Genomic DNA, 14149 nt, shown 5'->3' with positions numbered 1-14149 from the left:
GTGCTTTCCTACAGAGGATGCTGCTTCTAAGGAGGTGTGTGATCAGGCCTGCATCAGCAATGGGTGCATCTTAATAGAGCCGAACTCCCTAACAGGAATGGGACAGCAGAACATCTGGCACCGTGGCCAGACCACCACCCACCCACCCATCCATCAATCCATCCATCCATCCACCCATCTTCAACTTCTACATGGCTGGTTAGGGTCATGGTGGGTCCAGAGCTTATTCTAAATGACCGGACTCAAGGCAGGAATACCCCCTGTCAGCTTATTGTACCAAGGTCTAATCCAGCTTTCTGGCCACTACAGAAGAGTAATATCAGCATGTACAGTCTTGCTGAAGGCCAGCAGCGGCGCTCAGCCAATCACAGCTGCTCTGTCCTTCTGCACTTTCATTGCCCGACAGCAGGGGAAGCTGCTGAAACTGAAAGCAGAAGAAATGAGGAAATGAGAACCGCTTAGAATCTCCTCTGTAATAAAACCAAACCCAACCCTTAATCCAGATGGAGACGGGAGGCTTAGCTCAGCACACACACACACACACACACACACACACACACACACGTTTCCACATTTTCCAGTCTTCTCTAAACAGTGGTTCTCGGTCAGCAATTGGTGCAACTTCAAGTAGCCAAACGCATTCATTAGAAAACGCGTCCACAAACATTTGGACACATAGTGTGCGCGTCCTGTGGCCTCAAGTTTTTGATCATCATCAGTAAGACGCGTCCGGAACAGCGAGTCGTGACTAATGCAGGACAGAGTTCGAGGCTGAAACACAAACACGCCGCTCTGCAATCAAACCCCTGCTGCAATCAAACCCCTGCTGCAGAAAAACCACAAACTTCATCTTAATCATGATAAAGGCTCCAACAGACACGAGCGACAAACAGGGGCCGAGAAGGACCTGCTTCTTCCTGCATTAGGCTCTAGCGTGAACTGCTGAATGGCCCCCAGCTGAACGGGGAGATAGGTGACGGGTGTCTAAGCAGCCCAGTATATGTTAGCTTCACTGTGGTTCAGTCAAGGACTCACGGAGGCGCACAGTGGTGTTTCCCCATCTCGCCAGCGCACCACGTGCCAGAGCGATGCTTAGGCTAGCGTTTATCTGGACGTGGACAAACAGTGCCTCCAAATCCCACATTTATACAATCTCTCTCGCTCGCTCTCGCTCTCTCTCTCGCTGTTAGACAGAGCTATCAGTGCACTATGCTTTGACTAACCTCTGAATAACAGCTCCATTAAAAAAAAAAAAAAAGGATGTAGCAGTACAGCGCACACACACACACACACACGCACACACACACACACACACACACACGCGCATTAGGGTGGAACTGTGTTTCCTGTCTGAGAGAAACGCGGCGCAGGAGCGCTCGCACTGAACAGAAAGGGAAGAGTTGTGGAGCTCTGGACGTCCGAGATGGTCTACTCAGGGTAGCGACGGTGGGGTCAGTGGAGCCCCGTTAGATAAAGCCAGTGAAGCTGGACCACTTCATTAATACGGCAGCAGGGACGGTCAGAGTCTGCGCGAGTGCTCTGAGGCTCAAGTGCAGTTCAGGCCTCACTTCCCCAATCGCACTCCAGCGTAAACATCAGCAGAGTGCAGCGGTCAGCAGAACTAGAACCGGATCAACTGTGGGGAAGTTTCAGCTGCACGGCCTAGACAAGATCGGCCCTCGAAACCCAGCTGAGCACAGCATTAGCGCAGGGAGGGGCTTCTGAGGGGCCCACAGAGAAGGCGAGAACCACCTTGAGGCCGTTCACACCTGGCATTAGCAGGAGTTCTGATTCAGGAGTTCTGATTCAGGAGTTCTGATTCAGTATATTGTTTATTATTATTTTTAGTTTAGGGTAAACTAGCCCCTATGAAGCTCACCACCATCTCTGACCTCAAGTTACTGAAGTACAAACTTGTATCTCAAACAAATGAGGTGTTTGAACCAATCAGATAACAGCATTCTGAGATATGACTATTCGTAGGTCCACAGCCCAGGCTGCAGCTGAGGTAGGATGGGTCCTCATTGGCAGGCTAACCGGGAAGGACGCACCAGTTGCGTCCTCCAAAGCGCCCTGAACCTAGGCTGCATACGAAGGGTCCTTCACTCTGGAACAGCCGTCTGTGGCGTAGCGGGCGAGAAATGCTTGTGTTCACATATTCTGAAAGCTGTCTGATAAGTTTGACCTAAAGAAGAGTCCCGTAAACCATTTGAAGACATTTATAGAGGTTTTAACTTTTAATCTGGGCGTCATTACTTTACTAAAACTATTTTTTGAATTACAATAATAATTTAATTAGGTGAGAGATGCCCTCTTATACTGCCCTTTAGTGGTGACCCACTGTCCGACACCAATCTATCCATCCAAACCAACATTAATGATCAATACTATGTTTTTGAGAATCAATACAGTATTACACAACATTGCGATACTTCGTATATCGATATTTTTGCACACCCCTGTTTCCAACAGCGTTTTCCACACAAATCCGCAGGAGTTCATTCGCTGCCATATTTATACAAATCAAGAGGCTGCCAACCGCGAGCGCGATCACAGCACTTCCTGCTCCGCGCCTCAGCACTCTGAAACAGGAAGCCCTGCGCCGGATGGCTGTTTACACTGATCCAGAGTCATAGTCTCTTATCTGACACCTAACCTCAGCAGCCTGGTGAGGCCTCGTCTCGATAAGCACAAAGGATGCGCCCAGCCAACAAAGCTGACCACTTTAAAGCCGTACAATCAGACTGAAACTGTTTCGGTGAGGACACAGCTTTGTGCGGTCGGGGTGTTACCGTGTCTCACTGTAGCTGTAAAAAATGCTTAGGCTGGCTTTGGCATCCGGTCCATGCCCTGCGCTCATCCAGACAGACGGAGAGCGGGATGAAGCGCATTAGCCGGAGCTGGAGCCGGAGCCGGAGCTGGAGCCAGACCGTTCAGATACATCCAGCTATTTCAGTGCAGTGAGCAGACAGCCTAGCATCTGCTGCTCCCCTCAGTTCAGCAGCTCACCCGCCATTCATTACAGCCTGGGCAAAGAAACGCAGTGCATTAGTGCTAGAGGAGGGCTGGAGGAGCTGCTGAGAGCACATCATGAGGGAATTTTATATGGTAGGGTTTTAAATAACCCTACACAGGACGCTCTACTAGACGTGGGCTTCGGGGGCGGTGCCGGAGACATGCAGCGGTTGTTGTTGTGAATTGTAGAAGTGTGTAAAAGATGAAATCTCCAAATAACGTTAAAGATTAAACATTATTTTAATTTAATTATTTTAAAAAGCAAAATTAGGGAAATATTATTTTTGTTTTGCTCAAAATTTTAGTAGTGCAAGTTGCACAAGTAGCACACAGTCCCGTATTTACACAACTTCCATAAAATCTCATACCAGAAAACCATCAAATACAGCACTGTTATCACAGTGTTAACCCATCAGTCTGGGAACTACTGCTGATGTTAAACTGCTCTGAATCAGGAGAGAGAAGCGGTTAGCATTAGCTAGCTCAGTTAGCTAACTCTGCTCTGCTCTCCACAGAACTTCCTCAGCTGTCTGACTGAAACTCCACTTTAAATGTTTAAACGAGAAAGACTCTTAAAAATGTGGCTAATGATAATAATGGAAGCGCAGGAGGTTGAAGTTTAAGGTTTTCCACCGTAGTTTTGGCTCTGTAGCCACTCGCTAAGCTAGCCTTTGCTCAGCTAGCTCAGCTACAGCCCAGAGCAGCTGCTGCTCGCTAACCAGCTAGCTAGCTAACTGCTGACCCCCACACCAGTGCTGACCATAAAAACTCGGGTCTAAGAGCGAAGTCAAGCGACTGGTGTTGGGAGGAACAGAAAGGAGAAATCACTTTCTCCCAGTTTGTCCGGTAAGTGGACGCTCCACTACACGTTAAGTTTCTCTACATGTACTGAACCGAGAGGACGCCATGTAGGTCCTGCTGCAGACAACCAGCCTCTTCCAGCCAAGGCTGTCTGTCAATCACTTCACTCCAAAGTGTAGCCCCGCCTTCTTGTGTTTTCAGGATCTTTTAGTCGACTGGTTCATCCAGGTTTGCTTGCTCTGGCTTTCAGTCGAACCCAGCTTGGCTAAACTTGCAACTATGGGGGGCTTGTTTTTTTGTTTTTATTTATTTATTTTCTCTCCACCTGTTTTCTTAGCAGTGAGCCCCCACACCACCTCCTAAAGCTAATAAGCAAGTGCATGACCCGAGCAGTATCTTGGCAGTGGTGAGCTGGTCACTCTCTTACCTTTGCGGGCCCTGGAGAAGAGCTTGATGCTGGCAGGGGCGGAGCTAGAGGAGGAGCGGAAGATGCCACTGAAACTGAGGCGGCGGGGGGATTTGGGAGGCGACTCCTGGTAGGACGAGGGGTACGGGAAAACGGTCTTTGGCGTGTTCGGGCTGGTCCTGGGCCGTATGGGGGCCGACATGGGGCTGGAAGGCTGTGTGGCAGAACCCCTGGTGAAGAAGCCTCTAGTCGGGCTGGCGGAGTAACTCTCTTCAGCCTGGAGGAAGAAGAACACACTCGGTTCAGTTAGGAGCTGGAGATTACCCTTCCCATCCAAACCACGAACACGGCCATAAGACCACCCACGTAAATAAAGGAGACTCCTACGAGGGGTTTGAGGTGTTGCCCTCGCCTACACATTCCCCAATCTCAACCCAAGGCCAATCTGCCTGCCAACTTACAGGACTTACAGGATGATAACATCTTGATGCTGGATGCCACAGATACCACACCTTCAGAGGTCTTGTGAAGTCCATGCATCAGTGTGTTGGAGCTATTTGACCTGCACATGCCTTTTGCTGGTTCAGATGGTCCAAGATGGTGGTCTTTGATGGTCAAATGCCATGAAAATCCACCCATGATGGCTGACCAGCTTAGCTTTGAACCAGCATAGCATGTGTTCTCATAAACCTTCAAACTCCAATGAAAACATATCCTGATCAGGTCAAGAGCCAAGTTGGTCAACCAGCTTAACCAGCTTGAAGTGGATTCTTCGGCAGGGAGGGTTGAGCCCAACAGCTATGCTAACATGTATGAAAACATTGGATCAGACAAGCAAGACTTCTACTGACCTTCACAACTCTGAGCATGACAGAAACCCAATGAACATCTGAGCTGCACATTTATTAACATTAAGAGGCTTATCAGCAAAAATATGTAATAACAACATTTAATAACTTAAGCATTTTCTAATAGCGCATTAATGACTGTAGAAAACACGGACACGGTGGATCCACTCCCTTCCGTTCTCCAGAGACAAAGCCAAAACTGTCCGCCAAGTCAGACTCATCACCTACTCGTTTGGTAGACCCACCCACCCCCTTCTCGCAGAACGAGCCTCAGTGTCTCAGACCACCTTCACTGAGCAGATTCCCCCTGGACTCCCAGTTTGTCCAGTAAGTGGATGCTCCACTACACGTTAAGTTTCTCTACATGTACTGAACCGAGAGAGCGCCATGTAGGTCCTGCTGCAGAAAACCTGCCTCTTCCAGCCAAGGCTGTCTGTCAATCACTTCACTCCAAAGTGTAGCCCCGCCTTCTTATGATAGAGCAGACTATGGGTTAAACTGATTTTCTGGTAAAAATGTCAGTATCAGCACATGGAGAACTAACTTCTGGAGTTTGGAGACAATATAGATGGAGAGACAGTTTAGAGGAGGACAATGAGATGGAAAATGGGCGAGGCTAAACATTATACTGTAACCGGCCAGCAGAGGCGCTAGACCTGTGGTTGCTTGAGACGTTGCGCTCCCCATGCTTCCTACAGACTGTGTGACCTAACCTACTTTACCCACTGAAGGTTTACTACTGCATCAGACCATGGGTGCCCAACCCCCCGGAGACTCCCGTTAGCAAGGTCAGCACCTGGTCAGAATCATTTAGCCCTTCAGCAACGTGTTCCAGGATCTCCTGCTGATTTCCATGCCTCCACCTGGAACTGCTGTACATGTTCTCATCGTTCACTGGGCAGGAGACCAAAGTCTAAGTTCAAACCTCAAAGCGGTGACCTTCACGCGCTTGGATCGAGCTCGGGCGGTTTATTTGATCATGTGACCCGAGCTTTTTACAATCCTCGAGCTACCCCCCCCCCCCCTCCCCCCCACCTCAGGCTGTTTTATTGGCCTGGGTCATATTTGCCCTTTGATTGTGATGGAGGTTCAGTCAGGCTGTGCATGAGCTCGGTGAGGAGGGCAGCACCTGAGCATAGGCCTGGCTGTAGTAGAGATACACTACCATGTCCAAAAGTTTGTAGACACCTGCTCCTTAGAAGCTGCTTTTGAAATCAATGGTAAGAACAGGGAGTGTGCTCTGCTCTGAGTCTTGCACTGGATTGTTGTTGTTTTTGGAACATTGCTGTGAGGTTTTGATAGCATTTGGTATGGTCAGGTACTGATAATAGATGGTTAGTTGTTGTTCTACTCAAACTTATCCTAGAAGTATTGGCTGGAGCTCCTGTACTCCAGTGCTGCAGGGCTTTATACCCCTCTATCTATGGGATGGCATTGGGCACTCTGAGGCGTCCGGTTATATCAGCAATGCTTTTCTATAGAGATTAAACAAGCTGTGCATGTGCAGCAGTGATTGACAGTGAAAACACTGAACAACAAACACATGGATAGAAATATGATTCATGCATCACAAAAACATTATCACTTCTTATCGATCAAAAAAAAACAAAAAAACAAACAAAAAACAAACAAACAAAAAACAGCGCATCCAACAAGAAGGAAAACCTCGTCCATGTTTTATACAGCAGTATACAGAGTTCAGACCATTCCTTCGAAATATGATAATACGGAGGGAGATATGTAATGGGGGGGTGGGGTGAATGGGGAGGGGTATCCCCAATTCAATTAAATTAATTGAGTGGGTGGATATCCAACTGAACTGGAGGGGATGTCAACTGGAATTTAGGGTATCTCCACTGGGTTTGGAGGGGACGTCCATTGGAGGGGGGTTTTAGTATCCAGAGCTATGGGTTGGGTTGGGTTGGGGGGTGTCCAGTGGATCTGAGGGGACAACCACCAGAGTTGAAGGGGATGTCCAGTGCAATGGAAAGTTTGTTCCGTAACTCAGCGTAACTCAGCGTAACTCAGCGTAACTCAGCGTATACGAGTACACAGTTCTCAGTAGCTGTTTACTATTGTAGTTTGTTCTGGATTCACTTCTGTGTTTGTGTTTAAACAGAGGTGTTTTGGAAAGGACACCAACACCACCATCCCACTGCGTTCACCTCACTTACCACTAAGGCTCGCTGATGCTCATGGAGGCCTTACCTCCCAACTTACAGAACTTAACATAAAGGATCTGCTGCTAATGTCTGAAGGTGCTAGATCCTAGAACGTGCTTCACCATCAAAACAATCACTCAGTTACTGGATTACTGACACAGCTGATCATGGCTGTCCTCAGTGCGATCTGGTGTTTACGGCTAAAGCTAAGGCAGGCAGGCGTGTTCATATGCCTATAACCATGACTATAACCCGGAATGCCAAGCATGTCCATTGTCTAGATCATATCTGAGTTTTTAGACTGGCTGGTTTATTCTAGTGGCCCCTCTTTCTTCTGTTAGAGCGCGGAACCCGGAGAACGTCTTCTCCAACGAACAAACAAACGTGAGAGAGAGCCGAATTTACGGCAGGTGAACGTCCATCCTGTGGTGTGAGGCTAATCAGTGCCGCGGTTTATCTACAGAGGCAATTACAGGCAATAACACAGGGAACAAGGAGCTGTTTTAGCAAAACGCCCAACCTCCCACCCCGCTCGAGGGTCCCGCCTACATTCTGACATCATCTTTACCTTTGGGGTCCCGACTTTACCCGATCTGTCCATTTCTCCATCCACAAGGGGAGATGCGAACGGACTTAGATCCTGTAGAAACAGAAAAAAAAAAGACAAAATAATGATGTCACTACTCTGTAAAAAAGGGTTCTTTAATAGAGCCAATGGTTCTGTTTAGAACCGTGAGATATAAATGTTTCTTTGCCTGGTTGTATCAATCAGTTTTCAGTACATATTTTAACTTACATTTTGAGAGTATTGAGCTATTAGTCCACTTAGATATGAATATGAGACATTATTTATGTTATATATTAATATATAAATAATATATTATCTATAAAAAAATGTGTCATATTATATAATATATAATTACCAAAAATACATATTGACGCAAAAACATACCGTCAATACAAAAAATAACAGTATATTATTTTTTTTATATTGCTGATACAGATCCCTTATATATTTACAGTATTGCTCAATACTGATCCAATATGTATTTATATCGTCCAACTATACTGATCAAATATACATCTACAGTATTGCCAGATACTGAGCCTATATATATACACATATAGTAATGACCAGTACTAATTCAGTCTATAGTTTCATCCAATACGGAGTCGATATGTGTTTTAGTATCATTATCTGATCATACCTGTATATTGTTACAAGTCCAAATCCAAGTTACTTATTTTAATAACCATTATCGTTTCAATACCCCTCTACAGTGCTGCCAGATATTGATCAAATGTGTTTATAGTATCAGCTGTATAGATACATATATATATATATATATATATACACACTTACAGTATCTGTGGAAACGGCTCCAGCCCTGTTATGTCTGATTATGTAAGATTGCATTAATGTTGTCTTGCTTCATAATAACTCATCACTGCAGTCTCGCTTCATAATGTTATGTCATCCTGTCCTGCCCGGACCTGCCCGGCCCTGCCCCGTCCTGCCCCGTCCTGCCCTCACTCCTCTCACACCACATCTGCCAGCTTGTTTTGTCAGGAGTGATCGAATTCTCACATTTCTTTTTCCCTTCGAGCAGCAAAATCAACAGGTGCTTAATCAGCTCTTTCCTGGGCCAGGAGGTGTGGCCGGGGCTGTCACCAGCAGGCTTGTTGCTGTACTCGTATTAGATCAGTATCAGATGATACTCAGCATTGAGGTACTCGGATTAGATCAGTATCGGATGATACTCAGCATTGAGGCACTCAGATTAGATCAGTATCAGATGATACTCAGCATTGAGGTACTCTGATTAGATCAGTGTCAGATGATACTCAGCATTGAGGCACTCGGATTAGATCAGTATCGGATAATACTCAGCACTGAGGTACTCAGATTAGATCAGTATCGGATAATACTCAGCACTGAGGTACTCAGATTAGATCAGTATCGGATAATACTCAGCACTGAGGCACTCAGATTAGATCAGTATCAGATGATACTCAATATTGAGGTCTTCGGATTAGATCTATATCGGATGATACTCAGCACTGAGGTACTCCGATTAGATGACCCTTCAGCACGGAGGCAATTACAATGGATTGGTATCGGATGACACTCCGACTCTGAGTAATGTAATTAAAATTACATAATTACACTGTTACAGTCATCATTTACATCTAATTTACATTCTACTGGGTGAGAAGCTTTTAGAAACGTTTTCATGTTTAATTAAGAGTAATGTAATTAAGCATTATTTAAAGTACATTACCAATTACTTAGTAAAATTACGCTTACCTTTAATTAACATTCAAAGAACTGAGCAGTGTTTACTTTTTCCCGTTTGTTTTTCTGTCCAGAAATGATAAAAACAGCAAAAAACTGTCGTTCTGGTTAACAAGACACAGGTGGAGTCAATAACAACTACCCTCACACTCGGCTCGGCTCACCTCCTCCTCCTCAGAATCCACACTCTCCTCACAGCCGCTTACAAATCAGAAATAAATAAAACGACGGAAATGAACGTCTTACGCTAACGAAGTTAAACTCCAGCTTGGTCTTGTGGCTTGGTCTGAGGCGCGTGTATGAATGTGTGTGTAGTGATTAATGTGTGACGCAGTGTGTAGGAGTGCAGTTAATGATATTATCAGTATATTCTTATTGGACTAAATAAGTAGGCATTAATGCGGTGTTCTTGTGCCAGCGGGTCATTAGAGCTCTTTTACAGCCCTCTACTGAACGCTGGCCCTCAGTACGAGGAAGCAGCGTGAGGAAGAGGAGGCCGGCCGTTATCTGTGGGCTAAAGTACAGCGCCTTTAAACAAACAGAGCACCGCATACATACCAGAGAATACACCTGAGACACGGTTCTACCAGTGTTCTGAGAAGAGTTCGGCTCTAGAACCTGCTTTTAAAATCAGATCATTAAAATGGTGGAGGGATACATGCTGCAGGGTGTAGTGCGGCTACAGAAAGTAGTCCCTAAAGGAAACTGCATTAGTTGAGATTCTCTATTCACTATTTTACCTTCATCATCATCATCATCATCATCACTCCATATAAAACTCAGAAGACTCCTGTAGCTTCACTGGTGGGTTTTTTTTGGATAGTGAATAAAATATGGGCTGTATCCGTGTTGTAGTCATGGCGACCGACGCCTGGTTTCATTCACCACCACTGTAAAGAGATCAGAGTGGGTCAGTTTCTCTACAGTGAAGCTCAGTTTCACACCGAACCCGACTCTGTGTGTGCTCTTCTCAAACACTGAGCTCTATGGAAAATTTGGGAAAAGTGGGTGGATTTCCCCTTTAAGTTCCCTTATTTGTTATGACCGTCCGCTGAAACGGTTCAGAATTGGCCGCTGGACAGTGTGCCAACACATGCCAACTGTTTCACAACCAGCCGAAGACGAAGCGCCAACCGTTTCGTAACCTCCTTTTTTCGCTGATTTCGTTATGACCCCTCAGCAGAGCTGAACGTGGAGAGCGCAGCTGCCCAGAGCTCTCTGAGATTTACCAAAGGCCACAGGTCAGAATCCAGGTACTGACAGGACTACGACGGCTCAGTCCTCACCCTCAGTGCAGTCTGTGGTGGACGATATAGACCTCTGAACTCGTGTCGTCCGTGGCCGTTAGGAACTACGCTGGATTCTCTCTGATAGAAATGTAAAAAAAGCAAACAAGCCTGCGGATGATTTACTGCTTAACTGTAAAAGCTAGGAGAGAACCTGGAACAGCAATCATGGTTTTCCGAAAAGCTCTGGACCTCTGCCGGAAAACGCAACTTACAGCAAGTCTCTACATCAAACGACCGCAAAGCTATTAAACAATATATAAGATGTGGTCCTTCATGTTTAGACCCGCCCCTTTAAAGGAGCCATATCTCATATTTTTATTTTAATGACAACACTTATACGAGCTCATATAACTCAAATACTATCACCCTGAACTCCGTTCTGATTGGCTGTCCAGTGTTGCGCATAATTAAAAAGTAGATCAGGCTGAAACACTCCTTATAACTTCTGCATAAATGGGTGGAGTCAAGGACTAGGACTAGGTCTGAGCTGGACTGGGTAGCTAACATTACGATGAGAAAGGTAAACAAAATAAGCCCCGGCCCCTGAAAATCCACCTCAAGTCTGTCTAAAGCTCCTCCCACCTTCAAAACTATGTCACCAGTAGGAGGGTTTCCCACCTTCCCATGTAAATGAGCCCCGCTCTGACTGGCTGCCCTGTATTGTGCCTGTTTCACAAAGCAGTCCTAACTTAATCACCTTAATCACCCCTTAAGACTACAGCATGAGTGGGCGGAGCCAATACCAATCAGCCATAACATTAGAACCAGCTATGACCATCACCGAGATTGTGAAGGTTCCCACTCGTGCAGCCGAAGCATCCCTGACCAGCAGGACACGGCGGCATACCGGGCCGAACACCGCCCTGTTCTGGAGATGTTCTGACCCCGGTCATCGTCTAGAACCTCACAGTCTGGTTCTGGCCAAAGTGTCTCAGATTCACCCTCAGGAACCAGACCACCAGTGTTCTTCTCTGCACCTGCCAGTGGTTCTAATGTTATGGCTGAAAACACTTTTTTTTTTGAAGCTTGGTTTGGTTGAATACGGACTGTTTGTAGATTTGGACTGGGGTAACTCTAGCAGGTATGACGTCACACGTCTTAGTTTTGCCACAATACGGACCCTTTAAGGCGAGCGCAGCACGCGACCACCGAGCCCACCTAGTCTCGAGAGGTGTCCCCAAACAACTCACCGGCATGTACAGTCTCAGCGCCTTCTTCTTCTTGGGGTTCTTCTTGGAGGGTTCCCTCTTCCTCGCGTCCATCACGGTGCTCCCCATCTTCTCCCCCCTCCACTCCTCTTTTCCGCGGTGTTTTGGTGTTTTGGTGTCTCGCGCGGCTCCTCGCGCTGCTGCTGCGCGCGAATTCCGTTTTCAACCGTTTTTTATTTTTTTTTTCGAAACAAAACAAATCCGTCACGGAGCCCTCCGCGCGAGGCCAACCTGTTGTTTTTTTACGGAAGCGCGAGCCAAACGGGCGACGTCGCGAGGCTCCAGCTCCTCGTGCCGCGGGAAAACATCCGCATTCCCGCAGCGCTCCGCGGGCCACGCTCGCGCTTTGTATCCATCACGCGCCCTGGTTGTGTAAAGTAAACAAACAAATAAACAAACAAACAAACGAACGAACAAGAAACGAGCTTCGCGCGCCACGGCGCGTGCTCTCAGCTGCAGCCTTGTTAGCTAGCTTTAGCCACCTGAAGCTGCAGCTCTTCCAGGTAGCGCTAGCGCGAGAGGGAGCTCGGGTAGAGGAACGTGCGCACGCTTGTTTAGGGTCTACGTACGGAGGAGTGGGCGTGTCCGGCGTGGGCGGAGCTACACCAGTCTACCCCTTAAAGGGCCCATAGCACGAAAAAAAAAAAAACACTTAAAAAACCCAGCTCGCGCAGATGGAACCGGTTTTGTGACGTCACAAAAATATTAAAACAATAAAACCCGTAATATCATACAGCAGTTTAGCCCCGCCCACTCAAGCCACAGCTATAAGGGGCGTTTCAGCTGTCTCAGCTCTACGGTGCCTCGCCTGGCTCGGCTTGGCTTTTGACTGTACAAGTACAGTACAATACAGAGCAGCCAATGGGAACAGAGCTCATTTACATATAATATATGGGCAAAAGTATTTGGACACCTGCTCAGTGTTCATGGCTTCTTTGAAATCAGGGGGGTTAAAAGAGCTGATCCTGCTTCTGTTGGAGTAACTGTCTCTGCTGTCCAGGGAAGAAGACTTTCTACTAGAGGAGGAGGAACATTGCTGTGAGGATTTGATTGCAGTGTTAGTTAGTTATTAGTAAGGACTGGATGGAGCACCACCATCATTCCACAGCTCAGCGCTGGGGGTCTTTCTACAGGAGCCGTCAGCTCAGTCGGGAGGTGAACACACACTCACACACACCGTGTTTATGTCTACACGGCGTATTCACAAGGCCTCATGTTGGATTCGCCTCCAAAGGAACGAGAGGCCTGTCCAAATTCACCCCAGCCATGACTCACACACACACAGCACACGCACACACACACACACACACACACACACACACTTGTGCGCCATCTGGCGCATGCAGGCGCTGCACACAGCATGAGTCACCTCCTTCCGCTCAGCGCAGAGCTGCCTGATGTTCCTTTAGCTGCCGTTACGCCTTCATCTTCCTCTTCCTCGCCCCGTCTCTGCAGCTCAAAGAAACATGCCTGACCTGTCTTGGGATGTCCAAAGAATGGACTGTTCACTGGAGCGGAAAAACCCTGCTTAAAAAATGCCCATCCAGAGGGGACGTCCAAACCCTGCTTAAAAAATTTCTGTCCAGTGGGGACGTCCAAACCCTGCTTAAAAAATTTCTGTCCAGTGGGGACGTCCAAACCCTGCTTAAAAAAATTCCGTCCAGTGGGGACGTCCAAACCCTGCTTAAAAAAATTCCGTCCAGTGGGGACGTCCAAACCCTGCTTAAAAGATTTCTGTCCAGTGGGGACGTCCAAACCCTGCTTAAAAAAATTCCGTCCAGTGGGGACGTCCAAACCCTGCTTAAAAAAATTCCGTCCAGTGGGGACGTCCAAACCCTGCTTAAAAACCGTCCGTCCAGTGGGGACGTCCAAACCCTGCTTAAAAAAAACATCCGTCCAGTGGGGACGTCCAAACCCTGCTTAAAAAATGCCCATCCAGAGGGGACATCCAAACCCTGCTTAAAAAATTTCCGTCCAGAGGGGACATCCAAACCCTGCTTAAAAAATTTCCGTCCAGTGGGGACGTCCAAACCCTGCTTAAAAAACATCCGTCCAGTGGGGACGTCCAAACCCTGCTTAAAAAATGCCCATCCAGAGGGGACATCCAAACCCTGCTTAAAAAAT

General features: G+C 47.1%; 1 protein-coding gene across 1 annotated transcript in view; it reads right to left on the bottom strand.

Annotated features, from left to right (window-relative positions):
• prkag2b (protein kinase, AMP-activated, gamma 2 non-catalytic subunit b) overlaps positions 1-12539 on the bottom strand; it is a 30973-nt gene extending 18434 nt beyond the window's left edge. Inside the window, exons 1-3 of the mRNA XM_072688467.1 lie at positions 12008-12539; positions 7801-7872; positions 4244-4499 (exon numbers count right to left, since the gene is read on the bottom strand). Of these exons, the coding sequence (XP_072544568.1) occupies positions 4244-4499; positions 7801-7872; positions 12008-12094 (415 nt within the window). The 5' untranslated portion in view covers positions 12095-12539. The remainder of the gene's footprint in view (positions 1-4243; positions 4500-7800; positions 7873-12007) is intronic.
• Positions 12540-14149: the final 1610 nt, after the last annotated feature.

Source organism: Salminus brasiliensis, chromosome 9 (assembly GCF_030463535.1).
Source record: "Salminus brasiliensis chromosome 9, fSalBra1.hap2, whole genome shotgun sequence".
Classification (NCBI taxonomy): Eukaryota; Metazoa; Chordata; class Actinopteri; order Characiformes; family Bryconidae; genus Salminus; species Salminus brasiliensis.
Note: the sequence above shows the minus strand (reverse complement) of the source record. Positions and strands in the feature narration are given on the sequence as shown.